Source organism: Manis pentadactyla, chromosome 4 (assembly GCF_030020395.1).
Source record: "Manis pentadactyla isolate mManPen7 chromosome 4, mManPen7.hap1, whole genome shotgun sequence".
Lineage (NCBI taxonomy): Eukaryota > Metazoa > Chordata > Mammalia > Pholidota > Manidae > Manis > Manis pentadactyla.
The window spans coordinates 137,086,266-137,104,202 of record NC_080022.1 but is presented as its reverse complement, the minus strand read 5'-3'; the positions used below and the strand labels follow the sequence as shown (position 1 = coordinate 137,104,202).

Here is a 17,937-nt window from a genome sequence, read left to right as displayed (position 1 = left end):
AGGCTGTTTATCACTGTGAGGGGCCTCAGAGCTGCACTGCTGCCCAGGGGGTTAGGGTGCCCAGAGTTCCCCGGGATTCCCAGCTGCTGGACTGAGTATTTGGTTCATCTGCTTTCTTTGCTGTGATTTTATTTTCTCTGGTGACATCTATTTAGTCTTAGGAGTGCTCCCATCTAGAGCAGTCCCTTTAACATATCCTATCCTGTACAGGTGGTTTGTGGGAGGCAAATTCCCTCAACTTTTGCTTGTCTGGGAATTGTTTAATCCCTCCTTCATATTTAAATGATAATTGTGCTGGATATAGTATTCTTGGTTCAAGGCCCTTCTGTTTCATTGCATTAAATATATCATGCCATTCTCTTCTGGCCTGTAAGGTTTCTGTTGAGAAGTGTGATGATAGCCTGATGGGTTTTCCTTTGTAGGTGACCTTTTTCCTCTCTCTAGCTGCCTTTAAAATTCTGTCCTTGTCCTTGAGCTTTGCCATTTTAATTATGTATCTTGGTGTTGTCCTCTTTGGGTCCCTTCTCTGTACTTGGGGGTTCTGTGTACTTATGTGTTCTGAGCAACTTTTTCCTTCCCCAGTTTGGGGAAATTTTCAGCCATTATTTCTTCAGACACTTTCTATCCCTTTTCCTCTCTCTTCTTCTTCTGGTACCCCTATAATGCAAATATTGTTCCTTTTGGATTGGTCACACAGTTCTCTTAATATTGTTTCATTCCTGGAAATCCTTTTATCTCTCTCTGCGTCAGCTTCTATGCGTTCCTGTTCTCTGGTTTCTAATCCATCAGTGGCCTCTTGCATATCATCCTTTCTGCTTTTTAATCCTTCCAGAGATTGTTTTATTTCTCCCTTCTTAGCTCTTGCATATTTCTCTGCAAGTCCATCAGCATGGTTATGACCTTAATTTTAAATTCTTTTTCAGGAAGATTGGTTAGGTCTGTCTCCCCAGATTCCTTTTCAGGGGAGACTGTCTGGGTTAATCTGGTCTGTATCAAATTCTTCTGCCTTTTCATAGTGATGGAGATAGTCGTGGGTAGCTGGCACGTGTCAGCTGGAAGAACGTCCCTTCTTGGTAGTTTGTGGCCTTTCTCTCCAGGGAGAACGGCAACCTCTAGCGGTTTGTGCTGGGCAGTTGCGCGCAGACGGCGTTTCTTATTCTTGCCTGGCTGCTGTGAAGGAAGTTCCACCCGAGGTTGCTATGGTCGTGGCTGCTCTCAGGGTGCTCCCTGCTATGGCGGGGCACACGGGGAGGGCAGGAGGCTGTTTATCGCCGTGAGGGGCCTCAGAGCTGCGCTGCCGCCCAGGGGGTTAGGGCGCCAGAGTTCCCCGGGTTCCCAGCTGCTGAGCTGATTGTGCCGGGACGCCTCCGTCCAGCTGTGGGGTCCCTGTCCCTTTAAGACTTTCAAAAAGCACTCTCTTTTCTTTGTCCCAGGGGCACTGGCTGCAAGGACCCAGTCACAGGTCTTACTGTCCCATTTCCCTAGTATCCAGCACCCCACGCACTGTGTGTCTGCGCTCCGGTGCTGATGGCTAGGGCTGGCTATTCAGCACTCCTTGGCTCCCTCTCCCTCCCCGCTCTGACTCCTCTCCTCCCACTGGGAGCTGGGGTGAGGGGCGCTAGGGTCCCGCCGGGCCACAGCTTGTATCTTACCCCCTTCGCAAGGCACTGGATTCTCGCAGGTGTAGGTGTAGTCTGGCTGTTGTCCTGTATCTTCTGGTCTCTCTTTTCGGAATAGTTGTATTTGTTGTATTTTCAAAAATATATGTTTTTGGGAGGAGATTGCTGCTGCTCTACTCATGCCGCCATTTTGGCTCCTCTACCCTGATACTAGTGGCTTTTTGTCTAAAACATGCTTTCCTGATGGTGAATCTCTTCATTTTAGCATCTTTTGCCATACAGTTAGGCTGAGAATTTCCCAAATCCTTCTTTCTTTTTGTTTAGAAGTTCTCATCTCAGTAATATTTTCCCTCACATTTTACTGTAATCAGCAGGAGAAACCAGGCCACATCTTCCATGTTTTGCTTGTAAATCTCAGCTGAATATCCAACTTAATTGCTTACAAGTTCTTCCATCCATACTTTACCTTTACAATCAAGAACAAAGAGATATTTGCTCTTGCCACATTGTAATGAAGGTCCTAGTTAGGGGAGTTAGGCAAGAATATGAAGTAAAAGGGGATCCACATTGGAAAGGAAGAAATAAAACTATATTCTCTGATGAAATGATCTTGTATGTAGTAAACCATAGGAGACCCATTAAAAAACTAAACTAATAAATGAGTTCTGAGAGGATGCAAGATACAATAGCAATATAGAAACATCAGTTCTTTTTTTTGCACTAGCAATGAGCAGTCCAAAGGATATTAAGAAGACAATTCCATTTACAATAGCATTAAAACAAATACTTACGAATGAATTTACCAAAAGATGTATAGAACATTCTCATAATACAACTATAAAACATTGTTGAAAGAATTAAGAGAGGCCCAGATGTATGAAAAACATCCTATATACATAGACCAAAAATCTTAATACTGTTAAATCGCAATACCCCACAAAGTGATGTACAGATCCAGTGCAGTGCCTGTCCAAATTATAGCTGGCTTCTTTGCAGAAATTGACAGGCTGACTAAAATTCATATGATATTGCAAGTGACCTGGAACAGCCAGAACAAAGTTGAAGGACCCACACTTACTTGATTTTACAACTTACTACAAAGGTATGGTAATCAAGACAGTGTGTAACTGGCCTAAGTATAAACATACAGATCAGCAGAAAAGAAATTAGAGTCCAGAAATTCACCTTTGTACTTAGAGTCAATTGGTTTTGACAAGGATACCAAACCAGTTCAATGGGGAAAGAATAGTCTTTTCAACAAATGGTGCTGGGAAGACGGTAAGTATTGGCAAGGATGTGCAAGAATAGGGACCCTCACTGCTTATGGAAATGGTGCAGCCACTTTGGGAAAAGTCTGGTAAGTGACTGATTACACATACCAGTTCCACTCCTGAATATATACCCAATAGAAATTAAAACATATATATATTTAATAATATGTTCACACAAAAACATGGAAATGAGTGTTCATAGCATAATTCATAATAGCCAAAAAGCCCAAATAGGCAATAAAATTGGTATATCCATACAATGGAATATTACTCAACAATAGAAAGGAATGGAATACTGATAGATGCTGCAACATGGATGAAACTTGAAAGATGGTGATAGAAGCAAATCACAAACAACCACATGTTGTGTGATTCTATTTGCATCAAATGTCCAGAATAGGCAAGTCCACAAAGATAGAACGTAGATTAGTGTTTGTTGCTTAGGCCTGGGGGGATTGGCAGAAACTAGAGAAAGATTGCTTCTGAGTATGGGCGTTTTTTGGGTAATGAAAATAATTTAAAATTATCGTGGTGATGTTTGTACAATTATTTTGCTGTACTAAAAGCCCATTTAATTATACACTTTAAATGGTGAGTTGTGTGGTATTGTGAATTACATTTCAAAAAGATATAATAAAAATAAAATTGGTGTGGGTGAGGAAGAGACTGTGGAAGAGAATGATTTCTAGGATTATCCTCTTCAGGAAAACATTTCTACATTTAGACACTTGACCAAGGAAAACACACTTTCCTTTTGGGGGCAGAAATCTAGACTCCTGTGAAAAGGAGATTTCTATGTCAGAAAGGCATAGTATAGTCCTAAGAAGCAATGATCTGAGACAAGAACTTAATTGCATTTAACTAATTGTCAGCTTTTAATTCGGAGACTTTTGCCTGTGTGTCAGTTAACTTATGTATTGTGTTCCTTTGTAGATGAAGAAGACAAGGATAGTTTACAGGAACTTGCTACAGAACAGAAATGCTTTGTAGAACACATCCTTTGTACGAAGCCATTGCCATGCAGGTAAGGCCTTCCCTGTTTTGTGCACTCAGGTAACAGTCATGTTTCAGCAATTCAGTAGATACATCGCAGTCACCTGCAGACATGACATTTCACCCTGAAGATTATCAGTTCACCAGATGTTTATCAAAATCTCACCCCTGCTTCAAGGCCATCCACATAGTGTATCCTCTGGAAGGTACTTTCCCAGCTGCAGCCCATTTGCTGTCCTCACTTGGCTAACTCTTCTTCCTGATCTTAATGACAGTTCTTCAAAGAGGGCTGCTTTGATTCCCTGGTCTAACTAGGGGTTCTCCTACTATTCTCTCTTTGCAGACATAGGAAAATTGATGTTTGTGTTTGGTTAATGTCTGTCACCAGGACTAGAATATGTCTCATGAGGGCAGAAGTTTTCATACTGTTTCATACAGTAGACTGTTGCCTCATGTCTGTGTTCTCCATGTCTGACAGAGTGCCTTAGATCACTCAGTAAATATATGATGAGTAGAATACAGGGAAATATCTAGAACGACACCCAGGTTTCTACTTGGTATAGATGTGGTACCCTTCAGAGAAGTGGGACACAGGAGAAGGAGCAGGTTTGGGAAGACAGCGTGTGTCTTGGGAGCGCTTGGAGTTTTCTGTTCCTCTGGGACGTCCAAGTGGAGGAGCCCAGGAGGCAGTTGTCATGTAGGTGTGCAGTGTGGCATGGTCAGGGCCAGCCAGGAAGGATGTGGAACCCGTCAGTGGCGGAGCCATGACGCTGGGGAAGGTTTCCCAGAAAAGGGTTTAAAATGAGTAGAGGAGACCTGAGAAGGGAGTCTCAAGCCACACTTCTTGCAAACAGTGAGCAAAGGAGGAGCCCAGCCCAGGCAGACACTGAGTAAAAGGGCTGCTAGAGAGACTGAGGGGAATGTGGTCAAAAATGAGGCAATGGCAGGGGCATCAAGTGACAGCTAACAAAAGCCTTCCCCTGCTTTTTCTTTTCTGTCCTGAATTCAGCTGCTGAATATTCCCTTTTGTACATGGCCTTTCTGGAGTGCAGCCAATCCGGAGTGCCTGCCAGTTCCTGACTGAACAGGCTTCGGCTGCAGCAGGGCTGCCCTTAGGCAATTTGGTCTGGAGCTTACGCTTCTTAACCTTGCCACCAGCACCAGCCGTGGCTTCAGGTTTCTTCTCCTTGGTGTCTGACTTCTCGGTTTTTTCACCGCCATCTTGCAAGATGGGAAAGCTGCATTGGATTTTTGATGTGGATAGACTCAAGTTCTACTTAGCAGCTTCTGAGCATGTGATCTGGTGGGGCCCTGGGCTGGCCGTAGAAAGATAGCTGGGGCTTAATGTGCAAGTTGGGGAGAAAGACAGTGAAGAGCCAACTTCATCGTCTCATGGTAACTGCCGAGATTACAGGGAGCCCCAGCACCATGTCGCTGAAGTCCCTGCCTGACTTAGAAGTCAGATGGCCCCCAGACTGAGGTGACAGCTTGTTTCAGACTCTCAGGTCTCCAGTCACCACCTGCGCTAAACCTCAGCCATGTTTTTGCTCTTGGAGCCATTGCATTTGCTACCATGTCACTTAATTGTGGCTGTTTTTCCAGGCAACCAGCTCCAATCAGAGGATTCTGGATCATTCCTGACGTGCTGGGGCCTACGATGATCTGCATCACCAGTACCTACGAGTGCCTCATAAGGCCTTTACTGTATGTCCCAATTTATATCCCACATAGCTCTCATTAATTCTACAGAAAAGAAGTAGGGATAGATGATGGCCTTAGTAACTGACTTGAAGATACATACATTGTTTCTACTTTGGCTTCTGACTTGATGATTGGAAAAGTGGATATTTCTTTCTGTCTCTGGAAGGATTTATTTTGGGTATGATTTCTGCCATCTCTTTAAGTTAGCTTAGAGTCAAGAGCTTTACTTTGAAGTGTGGAATATGTTGAATGATTATCAAGTTCTGTGTGCCAGGATCGGAAGTAAGCCATTTACCTGCGTTGCCTCATGTAGTCACAGCAGCCCTGGTGGACACAGTTACCCTGCTTTGTAGAAGAGAAAGCAGGGCTGGAGAGGTTAAGTAATGCTGACCTCACAGGGGACACATGGAGCTGGGCTACAGACACACAGCTGTCCTGCCTCCAGAGTCCATGCCCTTATCTCCATCCCTACCAGCCTCAGAAGGACATCACAGAACATGTAAACTGGAAAAGAGGTAGTATATAGCTGAAACCATGATCCTCAGTCCCCTTAAGGAACATGTTTTTTCTTTTGGGATTCATGTTTTTATTCTTTAGTGACCTAGTGTGACTAGGTCTTACTTTACTGAAAGTAGGATGGATTCTTAAAAAGTATGCTGAACCAACAGGCAAAAAGGCAGGGTTTTTTTTTCCAATGATTTTATTACTTTTATTTAGCCTTACTAGTTTTTAGGCTTTTAGTATAAATAAAACAAAATTGATAGTGAATTATTTTCTTTTCTAAATGGTATGACTTATTAGTCTTCAGAGAGCAAGGAAATTCCTCTAAGGACAGTAAATTAATGCCAGCATTTTGGACTATGTCAGTGTCTAGAAGCACATGCACTGAATTAACACCAAGAGACTGGGACATCTAGTTTTCAACACTCCAGTGGCTCGTTAGGGACTCCTACTCCTGCATTTAAAAACCTCAGTCACCTTCCAGGGCTGTCATATTTGTGACTCTGGCATATAACCGGCTCTCATGTCCTTTGCAAAAAAGTCCATGATGAATTGATATTTTTGTACTGCCCTGATCTTCTCAAAAAGAATTTGAAGTGACAGTCAGTATAAGGGGATAGCTTCCCAGGGTGGCCTTGTCAAGGCTAAAAACATGCATTCTTGTACTTTTACTTAATAACAGTTTGTAGTTCTTGTATTCTCAAAGTTCTGGATATGTGGGCTCATGTTTTCCTATAATACTTACATGTAAATAACTCCACAGTATACTTTGATTGATTGATTGATTGATTTTGCAGAAGCACAGTCCATCCAGCACTTCCTCCCCTGCTTTGTACACGAGATGTCGTCGAAGTGACAGAATCTCCCCTCCGTATTTTGGCTGAAACCCCGGATTCCTTTGAAAAGCATATTAGAGGCATTTTGCAACGTACTGTTGCAAATCCGACGTTTTTGAAGTATGGAATTTGGGGCATACAGGTTTTATAGACTGACTCCTTTCTCTGGTTTCATAATTATGGTTCATCCTTTCTGTCCTTATTTCATTTCATATGCTTTTTTACTATGTTTTAGTTGGAAGAAACAGCATATTTTATCAGCTAGTGAATAGAGAGAACAGGGACACTTGAGAATAATAAACAGGGTATAATTGAACAAAGCTTTAACTCGTCTATTTCAGTTGTTTTACTTAGCTAAAGATTGTTCAAAACTTTTTTTAAAGATTATCTGAAAAAGACACAGACCCTCCTCCTGAAGAATGTCTTCATCTCATCAGCAGAGCCACCCAGGTGTTCAGAGAACAGTACATTCTTAAACAGGACCTGGCTAAGGAGGAGATTCAGCGGAGGTAGGATGGCCTTTGTTCACAGTCCCTGGCTAATACTGATACTTATAATGGCCTAGATCTGGCTTCTGACTAAATTTCTTTTTGCTCTTAAAGGGTCAGATTATTATGTGACCAAAAAAAGAAACAACTAGAAGATCTCAATTATTGTCGAGAGGAGAGGTAAGTGCCAAAACTAGGGAGGAAAACAGTAATTCAGTAAGACTGGATTGGTTTCACCATCAAGGTGGACCCTAAGAGTCTCTTCTTTGTTCCATTAGGAAAAGTCTGCGGGAAATGGCTGAGCGCTTAGCTGACAAATATGAGGAAGCCAAAGAGAAACAAGAGGATATCATGAGCAGGTCAGGGGGTTGTACATTATTCAGTGCCCTGCCCTACTTGGGCACCAACAGTGTTACTAAGGAAAGTGGGTCTGCAGACCTTCCTGTGTCCACAGAGGAAGTTGATTCCTCTCCCTCTCTGGAGAAAGTCAGAGAAACTTCTCCTAACCCATCCTGGGGGCCCTGCACAGACACCAGATTCTTGAATTAGTAATGATCACTGTTTTCCCCTAAGTACTAGAATCTTTAGCTGAGATGTTTACCTTTTCTAAAGGATGAAGAAAGTCCTCCACAGTTTCCACTCCCAGCTGCCAGTGCTCTCTGATAGCGAGAGAGACATGAAGAAAGAGTTACAGCTGATACCTGATCAACTTCGACATTTGAGCAATGCCATCAAACAGGTAGGAATGGATGCGAGGTGGCAAACTTGTTGCTTCTTAAGTGTTTGTTCTATAGGAAGTAATTTTATAAAATGTAAAAAGAACAGACTAAAGTAGATTCTAGGCAATTGTGTAGCAAACCACAGCCAAAATATCAAATATCTAACAAACTGTGTTCTGTTTGATACTTAAGGTTACTATGAAAAAAGACTATCAACAGCGAAAGATGGGGAAGGTCCTGAGTCCTCAAAAACCCACGATTACATTCAGCGCCTACCAGCGGAAGTGCATTCAGTCCGTCCTGAAGGAGGAGTAAGTAACATTGCCAGCCAGCTTTTACTACCAGGTGGTTTTTCCTTTGCAGAATAAAAACGCAGTCTTTTTCTGCCCAAAGATTACTTGGTCTTTGTATGTCAAGTAGTTACTGGGACAGGAGAAATACTAGATAGGACTTAAGAAGTGAGTGTGCAGGGGGGTCAGAAACAATGCCTGCCTTGTGATCTGAGCCTGTTGTGTGGCCATCAGATTCCAGGACGAGGAGGTTGAGAAACGCTGTGAGCAGTTAGCTGCACTGTTTGTGCCACTGTTGGCCTTAACTGAATAGCAAACACCATTACCACCCCTCTGAAAGCTTAGGCTGTTAATGTTAGAAAAGCACTTCAAAGATGTTTTGGCATTACTAGTTTAATTCTTCAGAATCAATATAATGGCTTATTCATTTGTTGTATTCCCAGAAGTGAGTGACTTTATGATTTTACAGGGGTGGACACATAAAAGAAATGGTGAAGCAAATTAATGATATCCGAAATCATATGAACTTCTGACAACACCAGGAAGATTCACACCTGGAGTCAACACAAGCAGAGACTAAAACTCACTGTAAAAACAGGTGGACATCAAATTTATAGAGGCATCTTGGATGAACTTGGTGTGATTGTTCATTTTTATACTTGTTTTATAATTATTGAATAAATGCCTTTATTTAAAAACTGGAGTGTTCCTTATAATATAAACTCATCTTTGTATTCAGCAAGGGCCTGGGTTTTTTTTAAAAAGCTGCATGCCACCAGATCTCCACGAGCCCACTGAGTTTTCATACTTGAGCATGAACAAGAGCTGCGCTGTAAAGTAACAGCACTGAAATAGGAATTGGAAGAGGGACAGACCCTAGGACTCAAAGGAAAAGGCCACACAGTGTACTAGGCAGCAGCTTTTTAATTTGAACTTTCTTAACACACCTTAGTTACGGTTAACATTTCCACCTGAAACCCACTCAGAGCCGAGCTCAACATCCACAGTTGCAAGGCCACTGCTGGCCTATTTCCTTGTCAGGCAGTATGACCTTTCAGCACTGGGCAGGGCTGTGCTCTGTGTCCTGACACGTGCATAAGTAGGTGTAAGACCTCAAAGGCAGAAAGAAACATAGCTTGGTGTACAGTATATGGTTTTATCCTTAGCTTTATGTAATCTTTTTATACCCGCCAATAGGAATTCTGAAAGGTAATACTGTTACCTGCCTAGAAATGGCTGAGTGACTGCCAACTAAAAGCCACATGGTAAGGTAGGTTATAGGAAAGAGGTAAATCAGGTTAGACATGCATGAGAACTTGTGTACAGACTGAGCACAAGCACAGGAACACTTGTGAAACCTAACTGATCCTTTATCTACAAGGGCTAAATCTACCTTCTAAATCAGCTTCCCATTCATACAGAAAACCCAGTTTAAAGAAATGTTTCCTACCAGGATAGTGGCACAATAGTTTGTTCCATACTAGAAATAGATTGTTAACAAAACCTGGGGTCTCAGTCTGGGTTTTTCTAGATGGCTTTTCTCAACAAAGTGGGTTGCAACAGTTTGGATCTGCCACAGTAGAAACCAGTAACCACTGTTCCCCAATTACGATTTTATCGGCCCAGTGCCTCTTAAGGAGAAGTACATGCAAGGTGCCCGGCCTCAGCAGAGCAGTTCTCTGGGAGTTGTATTTCAGTTCATTTGGGAAGATCATGAATTTACCCTTCCTGATTTCCAGTGCTAATTTTAATATCTGAAATTAGCTTGGGGCTATACGAGGGACTAATCTTACACTTAAATTCATTGCACTTTGGAATTTAAAAATTCCCTGTAACTCAACGAGGATATATGCTTCCTCTAAACGAAGTAGAACTTTGAACAAAGGTTTAAGCCAATTAAAATAATGTTTCATGCATGGCAAACCTATAACACTATTTCAGTAGTATTTACTTTTAAATTCATAACCATGGACACAAGACTAGCAATAACCCAAGGAATGAGGTATGTAGCACTTCATCTTGCCCTATGGGAAGACAGAGAAAAGGTCTTTGGGGTAGTCCATGAATACTTGGTCTGTGACAGACAATTCACTTGAGGTTGATGGTGGCTCTGAGCCACCACTGAATTTCCATAGGGTTCCTTCAAGCACCCTGCTGTTAGGCAGCACCGACCACAAAACTTACTTGGAAACAGTTTACTTTTGAACTGCATTGACCAATTAAGCAGCATAGTTTCCATTGGCTAACTACTGCGGCAGGTAGAGTGGACACATCATTCTTTTGCTTCCTGCCTGTTTACTGATGCTTTCCACATGCAGGAAAGCAATTGGCCCTCACAGAAATGATATGGCAGATTTCTAAACTGAGGGAAACAGCAACTGGGTCTTCCCCAGCTTCACCATTGCATTTTCTTTTACAACATTGACACTCCAGGTCTATGTTGTAAAAGAAAATTACAAAATAGCTATCAAACCTAGTTACCACCATTTTATATTTGATACTTTTGAAACAAATAGTACTCAGGACCATTGACTCGAACTGCAAATGAGCAGCAGATTTATAAATTTATACTATATTATGTCAGCTTGTTTTATTTTTTCCACTGACCCAGTAACTAAACTAAGTATTTACTGAAAGAGTAGATGGTGCCAATTCAGCTTGACCTGGTCCCTGTGGGCTCATGAAATTCATCCAGGTAACAGGAAAAGTGCTTCCAGTTTCTTGTGCTTCCCTTTAACCTCAACGTCTAACGCATACAGCCCCAGCTAAGTTTGCAAATTCTCACAATCAATTCAGTTCTCAAATTGGTTCTCAGGCAAGTTTCAGTAGCACTTAAGATCCTCCAGCACAAGATAAAATGGTAAGACAAAAGGAAAATGTACTGAGCTACGGACATACAGTCACTAGCCAATGGCCTGCTCTCAAACTATAAATTTTAATATAAAATATTCATACAGATACTACACCTCTGTCTGCTAGCTGAATACTGTTACTGATGAACTCTAGACAACAGAAAAAGAAAACTCTCTTCCAATATCTGAACAGAAAATGGGACTCCCAGCACTTCTGGGATGGTGCTTCAGGGACATGTCAGGTGAAGCAAGCGAGGCAGCAGGACTTTTTTCCCCACACCTGACCCCACAGCTGCTGAGATCAATGCAGAGGCCTTAGTGTTCCCGTCTGAAAGGTCTTTTTGCTGCAGATTACACGGGTTGTTTGCTGTTCCTGTGCTGCTCAGTCTCCCTGCGAGAAATAGGACTTCTTCAGTCTTCCTTTTTTGTGACTTCTTCAGTTAAAAGTTAAATAATTAATGTTGCTCTAAAGACGAATTAAAAACCCAAACTGCAGGCTAGAGTCCTGCTACAAGGGTGTCATGTCTCAGGGAGCTGGTTAATGTCTGTCAGTTTGGTATCATTCAGAATCGCCCGGATTCTCTCCAAGGAGTCTGCTTGCCGAATCCGCTCTAACTGCACCTGGAGAAACACCACAGTGAGCTCAGTGCAGACAGCTCCTGCCTAGATTTCCTGAAGTTTACTTTGGGTTAGCTGAGAAGGAGCAGACTGACTCACCAGAGAACAGTCACTTCAAAGGAAGGAGGCAGCAAGAACAATTAAAATCAAACAATTCCCAAAAGCCCCTTTGTAAGAGACCCAGTGTAAAGTGCTGGGACTAGAGCATGAGCGAGACCTAACCCCTGAGAACCCACAGTTTGAGGTGGGAAACGAGTTGTAGCACAGTGAAGGCATTCATCGGGTGCGAATGTAGTGTGGAGGAGGGGACACCATAGCCTAGCAGAGGAACCTGGAGAGGGTTCCATGGGGAGGACAAAGCTAAGCTGGGCCTTGAAAGAAAGGAGTAAGGGGGTGCTGAGACATGGATGCTTATTAAAGGGAATGTCATGTTGAAGGCAAGGGAAGTGGCTGATAAACATTAGAAAATAAAATGTAAAGGTAAGGCAAAACAATGAGCAAAATACAGGACTAGGCCTGGATGGGAAAGGTCTTACATGGCATGCTAAGGACTTTATACTTTACTCCTAAGGCCCAGCAAGGTACAGAGGAAGAGGGAAGAGGGGACAAACGTGAAGCACAAACTAGGTTTCTGGCTTGAATGACCAGACAGATATTTGGGGCCGGGGCAGGGGCAGCCATAGCCTCTAATCCTCTAGCTTCTGCCAGTGGTAGAGTTTGGGACTGCCACATTTCCCTGGGCACCACGAGCCCCTAAAGTGACCAAGTGCTCTGTCCAGGGACTCTCTAAATGTCTTTTACCTGAAGGGTCTGAGAAAGCTTTACAAAATCTCTCTGGACTTGTTCACTGACATCCAGTTCTGTCTGCAACCTCTGAGCTTTGTTCTTCTCTTCAAACATTAGTTGTTCAATAGTAACCTAAAAAATACAAGTTTAGAATGAGAATTAATGCCCAAAAGCCATAGGTCAGGATCACTTAGGAAATCTAGGAACTTGCAGCTTCCTACTACTAGAAAGGAAAAGTGGGTGTCCATCATATATATGGATACGTGTACGTCCATTCTAGATCCTGCTAGCCTCCCTTTATAAAGCAAGGGTACAAGCTGCTTAACCTACTTGCTCCAGGTCCTCAAATGCATTGAGTATGAAAGCCAAAATAAAAAATGAACTAAAGTGCTGCACCTTCCCCCTCCTCCCCCTCACCCCCAGCAGCCTGGTGATAGTGATTAATCCTCGTAAAAGAAAACCAGCTTCTGAGATTAGTAGCTATCACGGCAACAAGAATAGAAACTTTAGGGTCTCCTGTGACAACCAACAGTCAAGCAGCACCTTCCAGGAAAATTCTCAATGATGCTCCAGGCAGGCCCAGCTATCACCAATGTTCCTTAGAGAGAAACACTTCAGCAGGACCCTGGGGGAACCTTTCTAAAGAACTATTGAATAACACGTACACAGTATTTTAGCCCAAGAGGTCTGACTACACAGCTCTCAGACCACTTCTAAGAAACTTCCCCCATAATTAGCCTCATGCACTTTTATTCTAACAGAACTAATCAAAACTTAGACAACAAATAAGGTCCAGTGCAGTATTTGACAGATCAGGCAAACAGAATGACACTTTCAAAGCAGTGCTGCCAGCTATGGGCAGCACCTGATTTGGTTCACAGCTCTGTAGCCCAAAGCCGAAGAAGCCAGTGAGGCCTAAGACACAGGCCTCCAGAGGTGACTCAACTCTAACAAGATCAAATTACTTCTTTTTCTTTCTGCAGAGTCTTGCCAACTTTCCAGAAGGTCAAAGCAACAGTGTTTTTTGCTTGTTTTTTAATAGGCAAGATGTGAGCCTACATTCTTAGCATTGCCTTTTTACTAAATTAATAACAAAAATGTCACCTTAGCAGCAGTCTCTCTCTTCAACTGTTCTTCCAAAGTGATTTTCATCTCTTGAAGGCTCTCAAGCTGTTGAGACTTCTCTTTTAGTGTGGAATCCAACTGCAAAATTGGTAAGGCAAGAGCTGAAACTCAAACTTCCTGTAGGTCACAGCACAACTGCCTAGAGAAGACTGCAGCTGGAGAGTTACATCCAAGCTCCTGGGCCTCCTTGACCTTGGGGGCTGACTGTGCTCCAAATGTTCCTCTCACCCACTGATCTCTGTGGATTTTTCCATCTATTCTTCAAGACCTGTTCTTTTTCTCATTAATCATTTATTAGGCTCCCTCTACATGCTAAGGCCTGGGGATGGAGAAATCAAGAGAGACAGGTATGTAAATAATTGAGGCATGTGAACAATATTTGGCCCTTAAAAGATGAAAAATTTCATAGGGAAAGAAAAGGTTGGTAAGGGGCAAAGGTGGATAGTGATAGTTCAAAAAAGGGAGTAGATGACATGTATAAAACTGCGTTCAGGATTGGTGAGTTCTTACACCACTACCGCACAGAGGGCTGGGGCCTGGAGGATGAGGCTGGAAGGCCATGGTGAGGCAGGAGACCCCTGGCTGGGCAAAGGAAGATGGATTTGACCCTGAAGATAAAGGGAACCACTGGGGAGTTTTTAACCAGACTGGTACACAGGTTTGTAATTTTTAAAAAATCACCTTGGTTTCAGTATGATGACGACCCAGAAGGAGACAAATTTTAGAGGCAGGGAAGTAGATGGCTGCCACAATAAGCTAGGTGAGTCCTGAAGTCTGAACCGACAGTGGCAGTGGGAGTGGGAAGGATGGGACACATTTAGAACATGGATAATTTCTGCCAGTACAACCTTGAAAGTAGAGGCAGTGGGCTGAGGAGTGATGGGAGGCCAGGCGGGGGGACCATCTTCCAGAACCCTGGCTGTGAGGGCAGCACACAGACTGGTGGCTTGAGAGAGAAGGCAATCCAAAGAGAGGCATTTCCCCTCCTATTGGGAGACATCTGAGCATGTTTACAGAAAGACCAATGAAAAGGCAGAAGTCCAGCCAACGGCTGAGAGGATGCCTGGGGAGGAGGTGAGGGGTTCAGTCACAGCCCGTGTGCAGGGATGGAGGGCTGGTTCAAAACAGGTCATCACCTTCTCTGAGGAAACAAGAAAGGAGATTGGGAAGAAAAGTGAGAGACCATGTAATGGAGGAGCCAGGAAGCTGAAGGCAGTCCTGACAACAGGGTGCGAGACCACCGTCTGCTGAAGGAGGAGGTGAGCGGTGAATAAAAGGGCCGCTGTGCGGGATGGACAGGAGACACCGAGGACAATGAAAGGCTAAGGAACAGCACTGAGGCTCCACTGACAGCATGAGAAGCATCACTCCCTCCAGGCCAGCAGCAGCTTGGACAGACACAGGGACTGATGCAGGGCTAGGCAGTACCGAGTGAGGGCAGCAGCAGGACAGGAATAGGGACCTGTGGGTGTTGGTAGAAGACTACTAGTTGGGGAGGAAGATACATAAGATGCAGCCTAGCAGGAAAGAAAGTAAAGCAACAAGAAGTTGCTAAAACCAGGAGAAAAGGGAAGTTCAGGGAATTGAAGGTCTGAATGAGGTCCTCAGACAGATGGATCTATGGGATTAAGACCTGGAAGCTGGAAGGCAGGCAGACAGGTCAGGGAATGTGAGGCTGGACTGTGATGCCAGAGGTGGGCTGAGGTGCAGCCCAGAGTGGGAAGGAAGGGCAGGATGGAGGCAAAGGACACTGAGGCAATGAATAATAAGGCAATGGGGCTGAATGGGGACATCACCAAAAGCGTTGATGGTGTGTAAAAGAAGAGGACTCTCTGAGCCAGTCAGAAAACATCACCTCCTGTTTATATAAGAGTCTGTACATATTTCTACTGTAGCTTTAAGTACATATCATGTCATGGCCCTGCCTTGCGAGTCTTCTCTGCAGTAGAAACTCCCAGCTGCAGCCACATCTTTGTCTGCCCTGCACCCCTTCCAGTCAACACAGGGCCAACTCGCAGTAAGGGGGTCTCTATCATCCCCACGCCCTACCTCACTGGACAGAAGTTCCTTGAGGGCAGGGACTGTGTCCTAACTGTATTTTATTCCCTGGGTCAACATGGCAGGATTCAATACATAACTACTGTTTTCTGACAGAATTCATCTGAAACTGATGAAACTCACCTGTCCTTTTTCTACTTTTATTCTTTCTAATTCAGCTTTTAGGCTGGAAATGGAAGCTAGAAGGAAAAAATTGGGAGAAGTGTTAGCATTTATTATATTTTTTTCCTTTAAACCATAATACAATTTTTTCTCTCACCCTTTCTACCATAAGCTCAATCTCATACAATGAAAGGAGTCAAAAGTACACTGGGCCAGAGGGGCAGGCAAGCAACACCTCCTTCTCAATACCATTCCCAACCAATCAGCAGCACGAACGGGTAAGGAGTCTACCCGCACGAATGAATTACTTATGTCATCAACGACCCTACATCAAATACCCACATCTAACTGGGGATGCGGTAGGGTGCACGGGTGGAGGGCATATTCCCAGTACAAGTCTGTTAACACATCAACGTTCTACAAGGAAATGCCACCCATCTAATCACATTCCCCAGCCTGCTGGATTCAAGTACTGAGTTTCCAAGCTTTAATATTTGCCAAAGAAACCATTCGGCAGAGCTCCTAAAAAGATGAGTGTTTTTTGGTTTTATATATTTTTTTCTACTCCCAAGTACTGGATTTATAGAATATCTGGAAAAACTGACTGAACTCTTCCTTAGTTCTTCCCTACACTCTTCTGTTTTCTACATTCCATGACCATGTATTGCTTATATTACAAAAAAGTTTTATTTAGTGCCTCCAATTCCAAACTACATCACTTTTATCTTCACCTATTTCCTCCTTGCAGTTTTCTATTTCTAGCTGCAGAGTTTCCTCAAGGTTTTCTTTTAAACACTGTTCTGCTTGAATCTGTTCTTTGAGGAAAAGTATTTCGGCCTTCAGCTTTTCTTCCATGTGGTCTGCTGCTGTCCGCACATTAATGATGTTCTCTCGGAACTTTAACACCAACTCCCGCAGTGCCTGGATTTGAGAAACAAGTGGTTATTGGGTTTCTGAGGACAAAGAAAATAAAAACAGCTAAAATTTTCTGCAACCAGAATTTCAGATGTTGTTTTAATGGTTCAAAACTAAGACTTCGAACTCCAACTCACTCGGGGCTTCAAGGGGAAGATGCTGTGTGCCATGTTAACATTCAGTATGTTACAGAAATAAAACATTTCCAGCCAAAAATGTGTATTATGAATTATATGTTTTTCCCTCAAACTGTTTTATAAGTAGAGAACTAAAAATAGTATAAGTGACTTAAAATGTGGGATTCACTATGAGTAACTCAGAAGCTTCTACTATAACTTGCTTAGATTTGAGGGGAGTTAGGGAATAAGGACCAAAAAGACTAAAACTCAAAAGCAAGTGTGAATTCTATAAGGATAAAATTCATTTACTTATTATTCAGTTACTCATTCCAACAGTTGTTGAACATCTCCCACAAGCAAAGTACCACAGTAAGCCAGAGGCAAGGATGGCAGCAGGGAGGCTTTCTAAGGGGATGAGCTATTTTTCTGTTACAAATTCAGTTTAAATCTTTTTTCCCTAAGTTGTCTTCTTTTAAAAATCTAATCACATCCTAAAGCAACTCTAAAGTAAAAACTGGGATTCTTAGATAACTAACAAATGTATATAAATTAAAGAACTACCAAATGTATATTAAAAAAAGGGTAACTAAAATCTCTAACAAGAAAAATGTTGTAAGATTTATTACTGAAGCAGGTCTAAGAATCAAGACTTACAGGCTAGACTGGTTACGTCTTAAAGGACTCATGGAATTTTTTTTTTTTTAATCTAGGAGTAAAAGTCTAAAGGACATGGAAGAGAGGAATTTTTCCTGCCGAAAGAGAAAAGTTCCAGAGATGGAAGGTGGAATGCTGAAAGCAATAGTAGACAGGTCCCCAAACTTTCCCTCTGATGAACTCAGTCACCTTTTCTGAAAGGAGAGAGCCCTCCCAGGAGTGCCAGTAACCTGAGCTGAGACCACAAGCTGGGGGACAGAGGAAGTGAGAGGAAGAGCACGGGGCTAACG

The 17,937-nt window shown here is 42.9% G+C and overlaps 2 protein-coding genes across 5 annotated transcripts in view; one reads left to right on the top strand and one right to left on the bottom strand.

Annotated features, from left to right (window-relative positions):
* The window catches only part of NUP88 (nucleoporin 88), a 38,021-nt gene extending 28,905 nt beyond the window's left edge, over positions 1 to 9,116 (top strand). Inside the window, exons 9-17 of the mRNA XM_036895974.2 lie at positions 3,824 to 3,914; positions 5,486 to 5,587; positions 6,883 to 7,041; positions 7,305 to 7,430; positions 7,524 to 7,589; positions 7,688 to 7,768; positions 8,022 to 8,148; positions 8,321 to 8,439; positions 8,888 to 9,116. Coding sequence (XP_036751869.2) covers positions 3,824 to 3,914; positions 5,486 to 5,587; positions 6,883 to 7,041; positions 7,305 to 7,430; positions 7,524 to 7,589; positions 7,688 to 7,768; positions 8,022 to 8,148; positions 8,321 to 8,439; positions 8,888 to 8,951 — 935 coding nt within the window. The 3' untranslated portion in view covers positions 8,952 to 9,116. The remainder of the gene's footprint in view (positions 1 to 3,823; positions 3,915 to 5,485; positions 5,588 to 6,882; positions 7,042 to 7,304; positions 7,431 to 7,523; positions 7,590 to 7,687; positions 7,769 to 8,021; positions 8,149 to 8,320; positions 8,440 to 8,887) is intronic.
* Positions 1 to 17,937, bottom strand: part of RABEP1 (rabaptin, RAB GTPase binding effector protein 1) — a 278,399-nt gene that overhangs the window by 133,368 nt on the left and 127,094 nt on the right. For 3 of the 4 annotated variants that reach the window (XM_036895970.2, XM_036895972.2, XM_036895973.2), the window contains 5 exons: positions 16,691 to 16,880; positions 15,981 to 16,036; positions 13,779 to 13,877; positions 12,690 to 12,806; positions 9,325 to 11,891 (listed from right to left, as the gene is read on the bottom strand). In XM_036895970.2, the coding sequence (XP_036751865.1) occupies positions 11,790 to 11,891; positions 12,690 to 12,806; positions 13,779 to 13,877; positions 15,981 to 16,036; positions 16,691 to 16,880 (564 nt within the window). In that variant the 3' untranslated portion in view covers positions 9,325 to 11,789. Of the gene's footprint in view, positions 1 to 9,324; positions 11,892 to 12,689; positions 12,807 to 13,778; positions 13,878 to 15,980; positions 16,037 to 16,690; positions 16,881 to 17,937 lie in introns of those variants that run through there. The other variant, XM_057500995.1, reaches the window with a different exon arrangement.